General features: G+C 54.2%; 4 protein-coding genes across 4 annotated transcripts; 3 read left to right on the top strand and 1 right to left on the bottom strand.

The window, feature by feature from the left end:
* Positions 1-828: 828 nt before the first annotated feature.
* On the top strand, positions 829-4961 carry TRIREDRAFT_47286 (uncharacterized protein). The gene is made up of 3 exons (XM_006964369.1): positions 829-949; positions 1561-4558; positions 4666-4961. The coding sequence occupies exons 2-3, from the start codon at positions 1583-1585 to the stop codon at positions 4861-4863; spliced, it is 3174 nt and encodes a 1057-aa protein (XP_006964431.1). The 5' UTR covers positions 829-949; positions 1561-1582; the 3' UTR covers positions 4864-4961.
* A 101-nt stretch (positions 4962-5062) lies between these two features.
* TRIREDRAFT_73235 (metallopeptidase) lies at positions 5063-6796 on the bottom strand. Its single transcript, XM_006964450.1, has 3 exons — positions 6724-6796; positions 5639-6568; positions 5063-5567 (listed from the first exon to the last, which is right to left on the bottom strand). The coding sequence occupies exons 1-3, from the start codon at positions 6736-6738 to the stop codon at positions 5136-5138; spliced, it is 1377 nt and encodes a 458-aa protein (XP_006964512.1). The 5' UTR covers positions 6739-6796; the 3' UTR covers positions 5063-5135.
* A 3659-nt stretch (positions 6797-10455) lies between these two features.
* On the top strand, positions 10456-13706 carry TRIREDRAFT_77122 (uncharacterized protein; the record flags this gene model as incomplete). The annotated part of the gene is made up of 2 exons (XM_006964631.1): positions 10456-10914; positions 10976-13706. The coding sequence occupies exons 1-2, from the start codon at positions 10628-10630 to the stop codon at positions 13704-13706; spliced, it is 3018 nt and encodes a 1005-aa protein (XP_006964693.1). The 5' UTR covers positions 10456-10627.
* A 3162-nt stretch (positions 13707-16868) lies between these two features.
* Positions 16869-18837, top strand: TRIREDRAFT_77119 (ornithine decarboxylase-like protein). Its single transcript, XM_006964630.1, has one exon. It carries the CDS (start codon positions 17357-17359, stop codon positions 18701-18703), a length of 1347 nt encoding a protein of 448 aa, XP_006964692.1. The 5' UTR covers positions 16869-17356; the 3' UTR covers positions 18704-18837.
* The last annotated feature ends 29 nt before the right edge of the window (positions 18838-18866 follow it).

Genomic DNA, 18866 nt, shown 5'->3' with positions numbered 1-18866 from the left:
ATTGGTGGCTCGCGATGACGTTTGCTAGCTGTCGATGCGGTGGCGCGCAAGCAATGTTCTGGCTTGTTGGAGGGCGTGGTCAGGGAAAGTCTTGGACAATGGCATCAACGGCACAAGAGGATTCCGCTCGCATCGCAAGATTGGGAACAAGTCAGTTGGGATTGAGGCGCGTCGATTTGCGCAAATCGGACAGTATGTCTGAGCCTTGCTGCTACTTTGGTGTTTGCTGGCAGTTGAGCTCGCTCTCACAGCGAATGCTGGCGCCACTTAGTATGGGAATGCAATGGTACGTACCTGCGTACAGGTGCTGCAGCTCTCAGCTGGCCTATGGTGCGCCACACGGGTTGAGGCTGGTGCTGGTGTCTGTTGGTAATACTAGAGAGTTAGGAGTAGGAACACATGTGAAGGTCATGGCGAGTGAAACCCCTCACCCATGTGGCGCAGCTCCCCCCCCCATGCCACAGCACACCTCGCGCTACAAGGGACTGCTACACCCACTGAAGCCACCAAAAAGTCCCGATCAAACAGCCTGCTTCTTCCAACAATCCAGCCCCACCACCTTTCAACGCTCGCCGCAGCGAAACAAACCATTTGGCGGTACGTACTTTGATATTGTTCTCTTGCTGGGATCCTTCGCCAAGCTGCTTCTGCGACTACGGCAGCCAGAGAGCGACAACCGACAGGTATTTAAACCCCTTCTTTGTCTGTCTGTCTGTCTGTCTGCTCGTGCTCGTGCTCGTGCTCGAGCCCCTCCATCAGCAATCGCTGCCCCTCTAGGATAAGCAGACGCAGGGTCTTTCTCTTCTAGTCTTCCTCTCACGCCGTCTGTTGGCTTACCAGCGGGGTAGACGGAGAGCAAACCACGAGAAAAGACGCTGTTGAGGTCGTTTACTCTCTGCCAGAGAGAGTGCAGCTTGCTCTGTTCCTCCGTGTCTGGTCGTTGTGTTTGGTGAGTTGCTCAAGGCATCCTCCTTGTTCTGTCTTGCGTCGCCTGAAGCCTCCACGGCCTAAGGTATCTATCTAGTCTGTCTCTCGCATCCCCTCTATGCCCTCTATTTCCTCCACAGCATATCTTTCTGTACGTCATTCCTCAAAGACCCGAGCCGGCAACGCGGATTCCTGCAGGACATAGCCAGACGACTCTGGTCGATGCTCTCAGCCGGGCTTACAAGCAAGATCCTGCCGCTCCTCGTCGCGGTCCTCAGCGCTGGCTTGTACTTGCTATCCATCAGCAATCATGGCTTGTCTTCCCTCCACGCCTCGTTGAAAAGCTGCCTGCTGAGGTTTGTCCTCTCTATACATAGCCATCCACTCTCGAGGTGGTCCGTGTGGTCAACACAACAATTTGCTTACCCCCCCTCTTCGAGACGCTACTCATATACCCTTTGTTTGCTTCCTCACGAGGCGTCAATAAAGACGTCGGTGACTGGGGTTCGGCTTGTCCTGTACCACTTGTCCTCGCACATTGGTATCCTACTTCTAGCCTGGCTGCCCGCCGAATCTGGTCGATCGTCTTGCTTCGCCTATTCTCTGGTACCTTGACTGACTCTGAATCCATAGGTCTGGCTGGCAAGACTTCAATATGCCCTCTCAAAAGCTAAAGCCCAGCTTCCGCAAGGTGCAAAGCTTTAAGACCGATTATGCGCCGTGCACCATCACCCAATATGTCTCTGAAAGGAGTGGCCTGCAGGTGGTTGTTGCGGACCGCAAGGGACCAAAGATCAATGGCTACTTCACTCTAGCCACCGAAATCTTTGACGACTCCGGAGCCCCTCATACCCTCGAGCATCTGGTCTTTATGGGCTCCAAATCATACCAGTGGAAAGGTCTTCTCGACAAGCTATCGTCCCGCGCATACTCCGGCACGAATGCCTGGACAGCCACCGACCACACGGCCTATACTCTCGAGACGGCGGGCTGGGAGGGCTTTGCTCAGATCCTTCCCGTCTACTTGGAGCATGTAATCCTCCCTACAATTACCGACGAGAGCGTTGTCACCGAGGTCTGGCACATCGACGGAGAGGGCAATGATGCGGGTGTTGTATACTCGGAAATGCAGGCTACGGAGAACCGCAGCGCCGAACGTATGGACCTGACGGCTCGCCGACTCTTCTACCCAGAGAATGTCGGCTTTCGCTACGAAACAGGCGGCAAGACAGAAGCGCTGCGAGTCCTCACTGCTGACCGCATTCGCCAATTCCATCGGGATATGTACCAGCCGCGCAACCTGTGCGTTGTCATTGTCGGCGAGGCTGACCATGAGAATCTGCTGGAAATCCTGGATACGTTTGAGGAGAGCATCAAAAATGATATCCCTGCTCTCGACACCCCCTTCAAGAGGCCCTGGGTAGATTCGGTTCAGCCGCCTCTGCTACAAGAGACCATTGTCACGACGGAAGAGTTTCCAGAGGAAGATGAGTCTGTGGGTGAAATCCTCATTGGATTCTTCGGTCCCCACTGCAACGACGTTCTTGCTACATCGGCCCTGAACATCCTCTTGACCTACCTTTGTGGATCTTCTGTGTCCGTGTTGGAGAATACCCTTGTTGAACGGGAAGAGCTTGCCAGCTCCGTCTCATATTGGTGGGAGTCGAGACCGAACTCGCTCATCTGGCTGCAGCCTACCGGCGTGGCGACTGAAAAGCTCGAGTTTGTGGAGAAGCGCCTGTTCGAAGTCCTCAAGGACGTTGTGTCAAAGCCCCTGGACATGGAGTACATGAGAGAGTGCATCCGAAGAGAGAGACGGCAGGTCAAGTATCACGCCGAAACATCGGAGTCATTCTACGCTACCAACATCATAACTGACTACCTCTTTGGCAAGCGTGATGGCTCAACACTTAGGGAACTCGAGACTCTGGCAGAGTACGATGTCCTTGAGAAGTGGTCGGATGAGGAGTGGCGAGAGTTTATGCGAAAATGGATGGCCGATGCCCATCACATCTCCGTCTTGGGCAAGCCATCTCTGGAGCTGGCCCTCAAGCTGAAGAAGGAGCACGAGGCTCGCATCGCCAAGCGCAAGGAGGAACTCGGGCCAGAGGGGCTGAAGAAGCTCGCGCATAAGCTCGAGGAGGCCAAGAAGAAGAACGACGCGCCTATCCCACCTGATGTTATCGATCGCTGGCCTGTTCCTGGCACAGAATCTATTCACTTCATTGAATCCGATACTGCTCGCTCTGGTAATGCCAAGGCCGTTGGCTTGGGCCCCGGGCGTGCTCAGGAGCTCATCAATGCCGCTCCCGAGGGCAAGCGGCCTCTTTTTATTCAGTTCGAAGATGTTCCCACAAACTTTGTGCACATCACCATGCATGTTGGCACGTCTCAGGTTCCTGTTCACCTGAAGCCGCTCTTGTCAATCTTTAGCGACAACTTCTTCAATACGCACATCGTGCGAGATGGACAGCAGATCAACTTTGAGCAGGTCGTCATGGAGCTGGAAAGAGACAGCGTTGGCTACGACATTGGAAGTTCTCGCCAGCTTGGTGACGGCGAAGGGTACATGATCCAATTCCAGGCGGAGCCCGACAAGTATGACGCGGCCGTGAACTGGCTTCGCACCATGATGTTCGACTCCGTCTTCGACCCCATCCGGATCAAGGCTGCTGTCATGAAGGCCCTGGCCGACATTCCCGAATCGAAGCGCGACGGTCGCAGCATGTCCACTGAGGTTGACACGGCCATCCACCTGGAACGCTCTTCTCTTTCGGTTGCTCGACGAGTCCTTGTCAAGGCAGTTTACTTGAAGCGTCTCAAGAAGATCCTCAAGAAGAATCCGGACCAAGTCGTGCAATGGTTCCAAGACATCCGCAACTCCCTCTTTACGTTTGAAAACGTAAGAGTCCTCGTCACGGCCAATCTGGAGAAGCTCCCCAACCCCATCACCACCTGGGATCCGCTCTCGACGGCGCTCAAGTCGCAAAACGGGCCCATGGCGCCTATCCCCAAGCCATCCAGTCTTCTCAACGCCGAAGGAAGGGCACCCGGCTCTGTCGGCGCCACCATCATCCCCATGACGACTCTCGACAGCTCCTTTTCGGTGAGCACCGCCGCCGGCCTCTTCTCGTTTGCCGACCCCATGCTGCCCGCCATCATGGTGGCGGTCCATTACCTCGAGACCGTCGAGGGACCTCTGTGGAACGCTGTTCGTGGTGCCGGCTACGCCTACGGAACCTTTTTCTCGCGCAACGTCGAGAACGGCCTCATCAACTACAAGGTCTACCGCTCCCCCGATGCTTCCAAGGCCATCATCGCCTCGCGGGACGCCATCCAGAAGATTGCCAACGCCGAGGTGCCCATCGACAAGCACCTCCTCGAGGGCACAATCAGCCAGATCGTCGTCACCTTCGCAGACGACCAGTCCACCATGCCGAGCGCCGCGCAGCAGAACTTTGTCCAGAGCGTCTTCAAGGAGCTGCCCAAGGACTGGAACAAGGTGATTCTGAAGCGCGTGCGAGAGGTCACGGAGGACGAGATCCGGCAGGCGCTCAAGGACTACATCATGCCTTGCTTTGAGCCGGGGAAGAGCAATGTGGTGATTACGTGCGCTAAGACTATGCAAGAGGTATGGCTTTTCCTTTTCCTTCAAATCCGCATTTCTTTCCCCTGCTTCCTTCTTCTCCTTTGCTGTCCGACATGTACACTGACTTTTTTTTCTTATTTTTCTTGTAGAACATGGAGACTGCGTTCAAGGGCATGGGCTACAAGGTTCAGACCCATGAGCTGAGCCATTTCCACGACGACTATGGCTTGGATGCCGGCGACGATGATGAGGATGAAGAAGATGAAGATGACGAGGACGACGATGAGGATGATTATGAGGATGAAGAGGGTAGCGAAGAGGGCGACGAGGATGAGGACGAGGAGTAAATGGGCACAATGGCCAACCTCCGCCACCCACGCGGGAGTCATGGTGTAAGCTCATATAGTCAGGAGACATATTGCAAGGTTTGTAGGCTTAGAGTAACATGGACAACTACACCATGTTTCAAAAATGGTCATGTTTGCACATATGAAAGAGATCTTGTCATTTCAAACTTCATTTTTAGTTCATTCTAACCTTCTTTTCCCAAAAAATAACCTGCACTCTAGGTTACTTCTATATCACCTTGCAACTCGCTTTTCTTCTCTTCTATACTATTTTACAACTCGTCCCGCCCAGTGGCCTTAACGACACCCTCCTGCTCCTTCTCCTTCTCGCTAGTGACAGCCTGCTCGCCCTTCCAGTCCAAGGCCTTGAGGCGCTCCGACAGATGAGGGTGCGAGAAGTGGTAGCTCGCATACATCCAGTCGGCGTCCATGGAGCTGAGATTCTGCACGTGCAGCTTGATGAGCGACGTGGCCAGCTCGGCGCGCATGCCCAGGCTATTGGCAAAGGCGTCGGCCTGGAACTCGAACGTGCGGGAGACGATGTGCAAGAGGAACTGGATGACCGTGTCCATGGGCGACAGGGCGTCGGAGAAGAGGAGGAAGCCGATGATGATGGGGCGCTCATTGTGGAAGCCAAAAGAGGCGTACAGGGAGCGGTTGTTGATGAAGACGGAGAAGAGGCTGAAGATGTAAAGGAGGTGGGCCTAATGGTTGATTGCGTTAGCAGCGTTGTTCAGAAGAGACCACGGAAGAGGAGATTAGAAGCCAATCGTACCTGAGAGATGCCAAACAGGCTGGTAGTGTGACCCAGTTTCCAGTGGCCGAGCTCGTGAGCCAGAATAGCGAGGACCTCTTCAGGCTCGGACTTTTCCAAGAGCGTATCGTAGATGACAATGTGCTTCTTCCACGGGAGGCCGTAGAAGAAGGCGTTGGAGTGAGCGCTGCGCTTGCTACCATCAATGACATACAGCTCGTGCAGGGGGAACTTGAAGCGGGCCGCCAATTCATTGACCTTGGTCTTGAGCTCGCCGTCCTCGAGGGGGGAGAGCTTGTTGAACAGGGGTTGGATGAAGGTGGGGTAGAGGGTAGTCATCAGGAGCTGGATGCCGGCAGTAAAGACCCAGGTGTAGAAGACAAACTGCGAGCCCGTCTTCTGGATGATCTTGAGGAAACCGGCGAGGATCGGGGGCATGAGGACGGCCGTGAGCAGGTTGGTCTTGACCATGTCGGAGATGAAGAGGCCGGGCGTCTGCTTGTTGAAGCCAAACTTCTCCTCGAGGACAAAGGTGCTGTAGATGCGGGTCGGCAGGCTGAGCCCCTGCTGGATGAGCATGAAGGCGAAGACGAAGACGATGGAGTGCGAGATCTCGCCCGTGAAGCGCGCGGGCGCGTACCGGAGCAGCAGGTCGCCGGTCCAGGACCAGAGCTTGGGCATGACGTCGAGCTGGATGAAGGCGAAGTTGGCAATCTGGCCCCAGAGGCCGCTGGCGACGGAGAAGCGGGCTTTGGCGCGGCCGTAGGCTTGCGACTTGTCAAACGTTTCCTGGGAGACTTCCTTGGCGAGGACGGCGGGCGGCTTGGGCGACTGGAGGACACGGTACTGGCGGAACGTGAGGAGGGACTCGAAGAGGAATTGGCCGACGGAGAAGCCCAGGATCAGGCGCTTCCATGGGAAGAGCGGGCGGTCGAGGAACTGCGACAGGCGCTGCGCGAGAGGAGGAGATGCATGGTTAGCTGGCTGTACATAGACATGATCTTTGGGGTGTGGTTGATATCGACGAGGGGAGAGCTGCAGAATAGGTGATGGATGCAGCTGCGAGGTGTGCTCAGCTGCTGCCAGTGGCGTTGCCGTAGACTTACCTGTAGAAAGTCCATGGTTGCTGTGTTGCGATGCCTTAAGGACATCAACAGCTGAACCGGACCTTTTACTGTGTGTGCAGAGGCTGAAGATGGATGAAGAATCAGCCTTCTTCAGCGTACAGTAATAATAGACAATAATACCAGAGGGGAGGCCAGGGTGTCAGCTCAAGCAGGGTAAGCAAAGGTACCGCGTTGCTGAGCTAATGCATTCCCCAGAGCGGCTCGGAAGGCTCCCCGGGATTGATGCTCTCAGGTGCAAATGGTACCTGTTCTTGCCACCAGAACTTTGCTGTAAAAGTAGGTACCTCTGAATTACGATTCTGATATGTTCAATACCGAGGTATCTGTGCTACATCACTGACAGACCACGTCGAGCTTAGGTAGGTATACACTACCTACCTTACACTCGTGGTGTCAGTCAGTACCTTTGTTGGGCGAGACTGCAAGGAATTACACACCTACAGAGCTGGAATCCGTGTTACACGACGCTGCACCACCCTCTGTTACGTGCCCCGGTATCTTGGAATCGCCGGTTAGGTTCCATACTGTACCCCTCCCTCCTGCTGCGCTTGTGCCCTTGGCCCACAGAGCAGCAGCCGGTACCGCCGCAGTACCTCGTCACGACTCTCTATGTTAGGCGTTTTGTTAGGGCAACGTGTCTTGCGTCGAGAGACAGAAGCCCTCTTTCAGGTCCCCTTTCTTACTAAGTCACGGTCCACAAGGGCTTCTTGGAGTATGATTCTCACAACATGAACTACCTGAGCTAAGGAAGGGCAGATGTAATACAAAGTTGGAGCACGCGACGGAGCAATGGCTGTATTCTCGCTCGCATCGGCCATTCTTGGTTATCGCGGGAGCACATCTCATGGATCGGTGATAATGGCAATGGGCCTGCCTCGGGGTCCAAGAAGGAACCGACGCAGGAATCGCTGAAGAAACGATCAATATGATACTAGGTAAGACAGCGTCAAGGAATATAGCTACACTATTAAACAAACATACACTGGATGGACGGCATCCCGCATTGCGCTGTGGCAAAGAAGCCAGGATAAAGGACTACGCCATTGCAAAAGCATCAGGCTTGGTTATGGCGCCTTATGCGTTTGACCAGCTCCCAAAAGATTGGAGTGCGTTCGTCTGGGGGCACCTGGACAAAGTCCGGCCGAGTAAGCCCGGGAGGCAGAACCCTATCTAGACACATGTTAAGCAGTATCGGCAGACATGGTTCATCTTTCAGCAGCTCCAGCAGCCGCGGCAGCATCTGGTCCAGCGGCACGTGCTCCAGCCTGAACTCCCTTTGGATCACCTCCGGAGGCGCGCCTGTAGCCAGACACTGAAGGGCTGATTCCTAATGCCCATTCGTAGCTGGCTGGGGCGGGCGCTCCGGACCGTACGGTACCGGGGCGCTCTGCTCGCTCGGCTGAGGCTCCTCCTCCGTGTCGTCGTCGAACTCGCTAAGTCCTTCTTCCTCGCCCTCCTCGTCCGAGTATTCGCTGTCCTCGCCTTCGCCCTCGCCCCGGCTCTCGACCACTGCTGGCCCCTGGCTTTCTGGATAGCACGCCTCCACCGTGCTGGCGGCGGCGGGAGGAACTTTGCGCCCTTGCTGTTGCATCTGCTGGATGATACTCATGAGCTTCTCGTTCTTCTTCTCCGCGGCCTCGATTTTCTTCTTCCACTCTTGACGCTCTTCCGCCATGTGGATGATGTTTGCCGTGGTCGCCTCCTTTTGCCTCTTAAGCGCCTCGTTCTCCTTCTCTAAGCGCTTGCCCTTTTTGGACATGTCCTCCATTTCCTTCCGGAATGAGAGAAACAGGTCGTTGCTGTTGTTTAGCGTGTCCTCTACCTATGCGCTCTTGAGTCAGGGACTAGCAATCCAACGAATTCAGTGCGGCTGCGTTACATACCTGCTTAAACTTGTCCACGTAAACATTGAGCTGATTTCTTAGCTCCGTTTCCGTCTTGGTGAAGGCGTGAACCTGGGCTTGCAGGTGGCGCGCTTTTGTCGCCTCTGCCTCGGCATTCTTCTTTTCCCTGTCGTGGCGAGATAGGTGATACTGAACCTCCAACTCCTTCGTCCGCATAAGAGAATGGAAATGAAGTTCGCGCAGCTCGTACTGTTCGATAAAGGATTTGAATCGGACTCGGAACCTAGGGTTTTGGTCAGACACCGTACTCTCGGCGGAACTGCTGAAATGCAAGGCTGGGTGGGCGGGCAAGCTTACAGTTCGTCCATTTCCATATCGACCACCTGCTTCTTTGGCGTGTCTTTTTCTTCCTGGTACCCTTCAAGTTTGGATAGTAAACTCGCAAACTTTTCGTCCCAGGCCGTATTATTCCGCTTCTGAGTGCTTTGGAGCTCTTTATTCTCATTCTAGAACCCAACGTCAGTGGCCACGTCACACCAAAGTCTCGATGACCGATTTCGTCGGGCTGACCTTCATCTTGTTGTTGTCCCGCTGTAATTCTCGACACAACTTCTCGAGTTTCTCCTTGAGCCCTACCGTCTTGCTGAGTTCCGTACGGCTCGCATCTCGCTCTTTCTGCAAGGCGTCTCCGCGTTTCTTGTTCTTTTGGTTTTCTCTTTCCAAGCGTCGCATATCGGCTAGAAGTTCGCTGGAGCGCTTCATGAGGTGCTCAATCTTCTGCATATCGTCCATCTTCGACACTTGCTGCAAAAGGTCTCGGTTGGCGCGCTTGACCTCTCTTTCTGTGACGCATATATGAGCATTCATCCACCTCGGACATCGTAAACGGCGTAGCGGGCTCAGGCGGGTCTCCTCCTTATCGCGAAACGACATTGAACGCACCTATTTCCATCTCTTGGTCTTTCTCTCCAGCAGCATCCTGCTCCAACTGCGAGATGCGTGCCTGGAGCAGGCGCGAAGCCTCGGTCGAATCCATCCCTCGCTTTCCCTTGGCTTTCTTCCCAGCGGGCGATGCGTGAACGTGCGAATCGTGGCCATTCGTCAAGGCCGCCTCCACGTGGGTAGCTGGCATGGCTCCAGAGGTGCGTCAAGGCGGAGGGTGTAGGCAGAGTACGAGTCGCATCAAGGGCCAAGTCACATCGATGGAGGAGTCACGGATACACGGTGGAGCGCTCGTCCGATAGTGAATTCGCCCGTACGTCCCTCGATATAGCTGCAATGAATTGATATGGGGGTGCCAAGCGGCGTCCGGCCTACAGACTCTGGCGGGCAGCGGACGGCTTCGGCGGGAAGCCAAGCGGGAATGGCCGTCAAAATCGTTTCGCCGTCCGTCTGGGCGGCTGGCCGGGATGCTGGACGATACAGTAGACGATGCTGGTGCTTACGAGGTGCCGCCGGGTCGCGAATTGAGGGCCGGGCCGGACGGAGTGAAGCGCCGTTGCGATCCTGACGTGTCTGGACTCGCCGCAGCCCGTTGATGAAAAGTATGCGTAGGTCTGGAGGCGTGACCAGGCGGGTGGTAATTCGTAGAATTCTAATAGTGCGATGATGCGGCGTGCAGGTTGCAATTTGTTAGTGCCTCAGGGATTAGGTCAGCAGCCAATATGGTGGGGTTGTTAGTGCACTAGCAGCCGAGTGGCCGGAAAGACCTTGGCGAAGACATCACTGGCCGCCTGACTAAGCATCGGCTGGTGGCGGGTTGCGACCCGTGAAATTTCTCGAGCAGCAGCCAGAGCAGAGCAGCCCGATCCTATGTATCACGATCCCTCGTCATCAGCATCATCTCGGGCCTGGTTCTGCTGCGGCTTCTGTCTCTCTCTCTCTCTTTTCCTTTTCCTCCTCTTCTTCTCTCCCTCTCTCCCTTTTCCGTGATTGCGTGAGTCAGCGTTAAATTCTGCGCAGCTTCAATGCATCACTAGAGTCTTTCTTTTCCCTCTCTTCCCTCTCTTATAGACCGATCGTGTTCCTCTCCATTCACCATGTTGCGCAACGCAGCCAACTCGGCTCGCAAGACCGTCACGGATCTCGCGCTGTATCCGAAGCCCGGGTCCAAGCTGCATGGATTCACCCTCGTCCGAGCGAAGCACGTCCCGGAGCTGGAGTTGACGGCACTGCAGCTGCAGCATGACAAGACCGGCGCCGACTATCTGCATATCGCGCGTGACGACACCAACAATGTCTTCTCCATCGGCTTCAAGACGAATCCTCCCGATGACACCGGCGTCCCCCACATCCTGGAGCACACCACTCTGTGCGGCAGCGAGAAGTACGGATGCGCTTTGGCAATCTGCGAGAAATAGACTACAACATAGCTAACATCATCTCAGGTATCCTATTCGCGACCCGTTCTTCAAGATGCTGCCTCGGACGCTGTCCAACTTTATGAATGCGATGACGGCTTCGGATCACACATTTTACCCCTTCGCAACCACGAACGAGCAGGACTTCAAGAACCTCATGTCCGTGTATCTCGACGCCACACTTCATCCCCTGTTGAAGCGGTCCGACTTTCTGCAGGAAGGCTGGCGAATAGGGCCCGAGAACCCATCGGCCGAAGACGCAGAGGGCAAAAAGCTCGTTTTCAAGGGAGTTGTGTACAACGAGATGAAGGGACAAATGTCGGATGCAGGATACCTCTACTACATTCGATTCCACGATCACATCTTCCCCGACATCAACAACTCTGGCGGCGACCCTCAGAAGATCACGGACCTTACCTATGAGCAACTCAAAAACTTCCATGCAGAGAATTACCATCCGAGCAACGCCAAGCTGTTTACCTACGGAGACATGCCTCTAGCCGACCACCTTCGAGAGGTTGATGCGAGACTTCAGGCATTTGAAAAGATTGCCAAGGACAAGATCATCCACTTGCCCATCGAGCTGAATGGCCCCCAAGAAGTCACCCTCTATGGGCCATTGGATCCATTGGTTGCTCCGGACCGACAGTACAAGACGTCAGTGTCTTGGATAACAGGTGACACTACGGATGTGGTGGAGTCGTTCTCCGTATCACTGCTCTCTACGTTGCTGATGGACGGCTACGGCTCACCATTGTACCGTGGCTTGATTGAGGCTGGTATGGGCGCCGATTGGAGCCCCAACGCAGGCTACGACAGCTATGCAAAACGCGGCATCTTTTCAATCGGCCTCACTGGCGTTCAAGAGTCCGATGTTCCCAAGGTCAAGGGCAAGATTCAAGAGATTCTGCGCGAAGTGAGGGACAAAGGTTTCGACCAGGGCAAGATCGACGGCACGCTGCACCAGCTCGAGCTTTCCCTCAAGCATAAGACGGCCAATTTTGGTTATTCAATGCTCAACAGACTCAAGCCGAAGTGGTTCAATGGTACCGATCCCTTCGACTCCTTGGCCTGGAATGATACCATTGCTGCTTTCCAGGCCAAGATGGCCGAGGGCGATTATCTGGAAGGGCTGATGGATAAATACCTGCTCAACGACAACACCCTGACTTTCACTATGGCCCCCTCAGCGACTTTCGGCGACGACTTGATTGCCGAGGAACAGGCGCGATTATCTTCCAAGATCCAGGACGCCGTGAAGCAGGCTGGAGACGAGGAGACTGCTCGCCTGCAGTTCGAGAAACAGGAGCAGGACCTGCTGGTGGAGCAAAACAAGACCAATACTGAAGACTTGAGTTGCCTGCCAACTGTCCACGTCAAGGATATTCCGAGATCAATAGAACCGACGGTGGTGCGAGATGAAGTTGCGGATGGTATTCCAATCCAATGGCGAGAGGCTCCGACCAATGGCCTCACCTACTTCCGCGCCATCAACACACTGGAAGGCTTGCCCGATGATCTCCGAGAGCTTATTCCTCTGTTTACGGACAGCATCATGCGTCTGGGCACAAGAGACATGACGATGGAGCAGCTCGAGGATCTCATCAAGCTCAAGACGGGCGGCGTTTCCGTCGGATACCATTCCACGGCTTCGCCAACAGACTTTACACAGTCAAGCGAAGGCATCATCTTTACTGGTATGGCACTTGATCGGAACGTACCCGTCATGTACGACATTCTGCGCAAGTTGGTGCAGGAGACCGACTTCGATAGCCCGGAGGCCTCGCTACGGATCCGACAGCTGCTGCAAGCTTCGGCTGACGGAGTTGTCAACGATATTGCCTCATCTGGACATCGATTCGCAATGGGCCACGCCGAGTCGAGCCTGACCCGCAGCGCTTGGCTACGGCAGCAGGTTGCTGGCTTATCACAGGTCAAACTGGTAACATCGTTGACGAGCAGGCCGGAAACCGATCAGCTAGAGGATGTCATTGGCAAGCTCAAGAAGATTCAAAAGTTTGCCTTGACTCGCGGCAAGATGCGCACTGCCCTTACGTGCGGCACCGAACACGTGGAAGAGAACTTGAACTCCTTGAAGAGCTTTACCGGGGTGCTACCTCGAGAAGCATCAGGGATGGTGACCAGCAGCCCATCACCCCTCCCCAAAGATAGCAAGGCCTTCTTCCCTCTGCCTTATCAAGTCTACTACGGAGGCCTCTCCGTCTCCACAACGTCCTACACGTCTCCCGAAGGTGCGCCGTTGCAGATTCTTGCACAGCTGTTGACGCATAAGCATCTGCACCACGAGATCCGAGAGAAGGGTGGTGCGTATGGTGGCGGAGCTTATTCAAAGGCTCTGGACGGCCTCTTTGGATTCTATTCTTATCGCGATCCTAACCCACAAAACACGCTGAGCATCATGCGCAATGCTGGTCGGTGGGCAGTGGAGAAGCAATGGAGCGATCGCGACCTGGAGGAAGCCAAGATATCTGTCTTCCAGGGAGTTGACGCTCCGAAGTCGGTTAACCAAGAAGGCATGGCCAGGTTCTTGTCCGGCATCACAGAGGAGATGAAGCAGAGGAAGAGAGAGCAGCTGTTGGACGTGACCAAGGACCAAGTCCGAGACGTGGCACAAAAGTACCTCGTTGACGCTATCGAGAGAGGAGAGGAACGCACAACCTTTTTGGGAGAAAAGCAGGGCTGGGTTGATGGAACCTGGACTGTCCACGAGATGAACGTCAACGGCTCTCAAGAGTAAGAGGGCAGACCCAGCACGCAAGAGTGTACGAGTACAATGTAAAAAATGGGCGTCAATGGCTGGGCTACGGTATAGGTTTGTTGTGATGATATAGATGTATTTACGATACAAGATGTACATTATATAGGAAGATATCTTCTCTCTCTTGAGGGTTCGTTGTTCGGGCCGGGGCTTTACTCTTCCGTTCTCTTCTTGTTTTCGCTGGCACAGACGCGTTCAGATACGATACATCTTCTTGCCGAGTCCGGTTCGACCGACTCATTTCTTCCATGGCATGGAGATCACAGAGCAACGCAAGAGCAAAATCACGCATGCCATCACTCACGTTCACTTGACGGCCTTGTGTCTCTGCGACTTGCTCTCCTTTTCGGGCCGGTGCTGCGGTGCGCAAGCAACAAGCACCGGATCTCTCGAGTCGAGCGAAAGCAGAGAAGGCGGACGGGGAGTGACGTGGTGTGATGGAGAGCGAGGTCGTTCTATCAGAGCCAGAGCCCCTGAGCTTTGGGTTCCTGGACTAAAGAGCTGAGCACATATTCATGATAATTTTGGCTAATTCACGGTCTTGAGGGAGCGAGGCTGTGTCGGATGCCTAGTGTATGCACATGAGCTATTATTCTGTCATATCGATGTAGGATTTGCTTTACTCTACCACACTCTACCATTTTCAGCTCCTTTATACTCGCTGTGTTTCGTCATGAAATTTTGAGTGCGAAATGCAATAGATTGGGTCTGGGGCTTGATAAACTGGAGCAAGAAGGAGGGAAAAGAGGACTTTAAGTGGAAAATGAGGGATTACCTAGAGATTTGCCATGCCCGATAATATGATCACATCAAGATACACTAAGAAGAAAGGCCTCTGAAAACAAATTGTTGTGTAGCCTGGAAAAGGGGGGGGATATCCAGACGTTGCTGGTGTGATACAGCATGCCTACCTTATATGACACGAGATACACCAGGTATTACGGACAACAGGAGCATTGCTTGTGCGACAAGAGCCTCATCTACAGCTGTGTTACGTGAGATGGATATTCTTGGCAGCTCAAGTTCCAGACACACTCGGGAGCACAAGGCAAGACGGATGAAACAGCGGTGACAAGTGATACTAGAAAGAAAGAAGCTGCAAGTTCCCTTGCATGCAATAATGCCATCAACCGCCCCGTCACCCTCTTCCGGGGAGAAGACATATTACCAATTTGAGCGAGGAAGAGCCAATCAAGTCCCATGGATCCTTTCAATTTACAATCTTACCATTCCCGTTGTTTCTCTTTTTTTTTTTTCTTTCTTCTTTTTTTTCTCTCTCTCTCTTCTTCTGTTCAGGGCTTTCTGTGGCGGCGGCATGGCAGAAGCGCTGTTCTGGGCTTCTTAGAAAGCTTTCTGTTATCGGAAGTCTGTTTTTATCTGCCCAAAGTTGGGAGGGCGGTTGCGTGAACGGCAGTTGTTGGGGGAAAGTGTAAATCTCGAAGAATTTTTTCTTGTTTGTTTATTCTGTTTAGGTTTTCATCTTGCTCACTTTGTCTACTTTGTTTGCTGCTTGTATTAAAGAATAAGGGGTCGAGGGAAAAGAAGGAAGAAATTGACGCAGTTGAGGGGTGGTGGAAGATACTTTTAGGTGCGGTATTGAGCCGCATACCTAGGTAGGTAGCAAAGAACTGGACCACTTCTGGAGGCAGCCCGCGGGATTACAAAGAAGAACAATGGGCAGAGCAGCTCTCTGACTGGATCTTCCACGGACTGAGCATTCTGCTTCGGTATGTACATAGGTAGGTAGAGCATCAATGCCAGGTGAGACGGCCGCAAGAAGCAGAGGCACCATGACGGAGAAAGCTGCCCGAATCTTTTGAGCAGATATTCATTACAGATGACGACTCGACTGTATGTAGTAGCTGGCACAGTATTTGGTACATATACGCGACTTAGCTTGGCTGTGCTGTTAGTGGTGGATATTGAGGTTGCATCACCGGTCCACGGTTGTCGTTTCAAGCGAGCTATTACTGTACAGGCAAGCAGGGAATGCGCTGTCAGTAATGGGAGTCTACCAACAAGCGGCACTGACCAGCACGAGGTATCGACAGGGGCAGCTCGGTGGCGATCGTCGATGTCTGCCAGCCCCGGTGCCTGTGCATCAACAGGCGCCTGATGGCTGTGCCTGATCATATGCGATGATACCAGAAGCTGTGCCACCCACCCACCCACCACTGCAGTTTTCCCGTCATTTGCTGCATACACACACACACACACACACATACACGACACACGACTCAACCCCTGGAAGCATCATCGAGTTACATAGCTGATGACATAGAAAACAGCTGCAGCTCTTGCGTCAAATACGTGTACATGGTCGTAATCAACGTCTCCCTGAGTCGCTGCTTGGCCGTCCACCAAGCCCTCTAGCTCTCTGCCCCAAGCTTCTCTCCCCCCGGGACCTCCAATTGGCCCTGGCCGCCCAGCAGCACCCGCTAAATCCCGCCCCCAGCTGCCACTAAACAACCTTGAAGCGCCCCAAAACGCAAAATTTCGCCCATTTTGTGGGCGGCACCAAGCCGTTCCCGGTTCCCGCACGCAGGTACGTACCTGCTTGTCTGAACTGTACTGTACTGTACCAGCAGGCTGCAGTAATATTCCTTGCGCTTCTTAATAATTTTTTTTTTTCTTTCTTTCCACTGACGCAGGTTAAAAAAACCGGGATAAAACCTAGCTCGACCCCTCGTCAACAACCACAACTTTTCGACCGCAATCCTCCTTTTTTTGCTGTCAATATTCTCCTTCTTCGCTTGCTGCGCCCTCGCATCGCTACAGACTCTCGTCTCGCTGCTTTCGCTACTGCAATCGCCGGTTCTAGAATCTCAATTTTCTAGGTAGGTGCTTGTTTTGCCTTTCCCATCCTCTTCTGCGCGGACTCCTTTCCCAGTTGCGTGGCCTCACGGGCGCATCTCCTTGCGCAGATTGTGCTGCTGCGGACGTCACCGCCACAGACACGCCGAATGACTCCCATCGCCTGTCCAGTCACGGCTCACCTGCTGTAACTTGCGACTGTCGTCGCTCAAGATTGGCTTCGGCAGGACGGAATGGTTGTGAAGCGACAGGCTCAACCACGCGCATCAATTGTCTGGCTACCTCAACGGTCCACCAAGCTAACATACTTCTCTCTGCTTCCATAGAACTCTCAATCTCCCCTTTCTTCAATACCGTCTTCGGTGCCTTTGGTCTTCACAAAGGCACTCACCCTCTCCCATCACGGCTCCCCAGGCCGTGACTGACAAAGATTTCTGCGCTCGAAAGATACCTCACATCATCAACACCATCCCTCCACCTGCCGCTTGGTCACTCTAAGCGCCTCGACGACTTCTTGCTCTTCGACGTGCCCCATCGTCACCAGACCCCGTCTCCGTCGTTGGACGACACCCGTCAGCTGCCGCATAGGAGGAGTTCTGCGGTTCTTCCTCTCGCCGAGGAAGAGTCGAGGAGGCCTCGCCAGATCACTGAGGGAACAGTCTGCTATCGCTTTCGACCACCCTAACAACCGCTCCGCTATCTAGCTGCACAGTTCCTCGTTTTTCTTCGGAAAACAGCTTCGGACTTGATCCTACGAACCAACACTTCTCTTTTCTTCACAGAATCAACGTCCACCCCCGGCAACCTCGTGGGATATGGTTATGGCAACAGCTGTCCTCGACAACTACGTCCCCAATGTCATCCATAATCATGTTGTGAAGAAGAAACCCCAGTATCTGGGTGCTCTTCAACACAATGTTGCTGTCGATCCGAAGCAATTGATCGGTGAGGCCTTCCACCAACGTGTGGGGGCCGTCAACCATGAGCTCTGCGATCCCGGTGAGGAAGACACCTTCTTCGTCGCAGACCTCGGTGAGGTTTACCGCCAGCACCTCCGCTGGAAGAAGAACCTCCCCCGCATCAAGCCCTTCTATGCCGTCAAGTGCAACCCGGACCCCAAGGTCCTCCAGCTCCTTGCTGCCCTCGGCACCGGCTTTGATTGCGCCTCCAAGGGAGAGATTGAACAGGTCCTGGGCCTCGGCGTCAGCCCCGACCACATCATCTACGCCCAACCCTGCAAGACCAACTCCTACGTCCGCTACGTCAAGTCGGTTGGTGTCAAGCAGATGACCTTTGACAATGCCGATGAGCTCCACAAGATCGCCAAGCTCTTCCCTGGCGCCGAGCTCTTCCTCCGCATCATGACCGACGACACCTCCAGCTTGTGCCGCCTCAGCATGAAGTTTGGCGCCCCCATGGACACCACCGAGAGCCTCCTTGCTCTTGCCAAGGAGCTGGGACTCAACATCGTCGGTGTGAGCTTCCACGTGGGATCTGGCGCCTCCGACCCCGCCGCCTTCCGCAAGGCCGTTGTTGACGCACACACCGTCTTCCAGCAGGCCCTCACCTATGGATACCATCTGCGCGTCCTCGATGTCGGCGGTGGCTTCTCCGGCGAGACCTTTGAGACCATGGCTGGCGTTCTCGACGATGCCCTGGCCGAGTATTTCCCCTCTGGCTGCGGTGTTGATATCATTGCCGAGCCTGGCCGCTTCTACGTGGCCACCGCCTTCACCATTGCCTGCAACATCATCGCTCGCCGCACCGTCGATGACCCCTCGGCCCAGACCACCAGCTACATGGCTTACATCAATGACGGCGTCTATGGCAACTTCTCGAGCATCATGTTCGATCACCAACACCCCGTGGCCAAGATCCTCCACGCCGGCGGCCAGACCCTCTACAACACCTACGCCGCTGAGCCGTGCCCCGGTGACGAGGGTGTCGAGTACTCCATCTGGGGTCCCACTTGCGATGGCATCGATCTCATCAGCCAGAGCACTCGCTTCAACCGCATCCTCGACGTTGGCGACTGGCTCTACTTTGAGAACATGGGAGCCTACACCAAGTGCTCCGCCACCCAGTTCAATGGCTTCCCCAACGCCCACGATACCATCTATGTCTACAGCGAGTCTGGCGCCAAGGCTCTCTTGGACCTCTAAATGATGGTACGATGTCATTAGGTCGACATGCCCTGTGTTTTTGTGGCATGCACTTGAACAACAAAAAGGAGAGATGGAATGGTGGGAGCGGATTACTTTCTTGGCATTAGTCTTTTTTTTGACTACACGCATTCTGGCCCCATGACTTGGCGGCCTCTTATAT

The sequence above is a fragment of the Trichoderma reesei genome (assembly GCF_000167675.1).
Source record: "Trichoderma reesei QM6a unplaced genomic scaffold TRIREscaffold_7, whole genome shotgun sequence".
Classification (NCBI taxonomy): domain Eukaryota; kingdom Fungi; phylum Ascomycota; class Sordariomycetes; order Hypocreales; family Hypocreaceae; genus Trichoderma; species Trichoderma reesei.
The sequence above is the reverse complement of the archived record's forward strand: the minus strand, read 5'-3'. Positions and strand labels throughout refer to the sequence as shown.

Bases quoted from the DNA above. Each gene is read 5' to 3' on its own strand.
- TRIREDRAFT_47286 (XM_006964369.1), top strand. From the start codon at position 1,583: ATGCCCTCTCAAAAGCTAAAGCCCAGCTTCCGCAAGGTGCAAAGCTTT. The intron at 4,559-4,665 runs GTATGGCTTTTC...TTTTTCTTGTAG, and splicing joins GCGCTAAGACTATGCAAGAG to AACATGGAGACTGCGTTCAA.
- TRIREDRAFT_73235 (XM_006964450.1), bottom strand. The intron at 5,568-5,638 runs GTACGATTGGCT...ATCAACCATTAG, and splicing joins GCCTGTTTGGCATCTCTCAG to GCCCACCTCCTTTACATCTT.
- TRIREDRAFT_77119 (XM_006964630.1), top strand. From the start codon at position 17,357: ATGGTTATGGCAACAGCTGTCCTCGACAACTACGTCCCCAATGTCATC.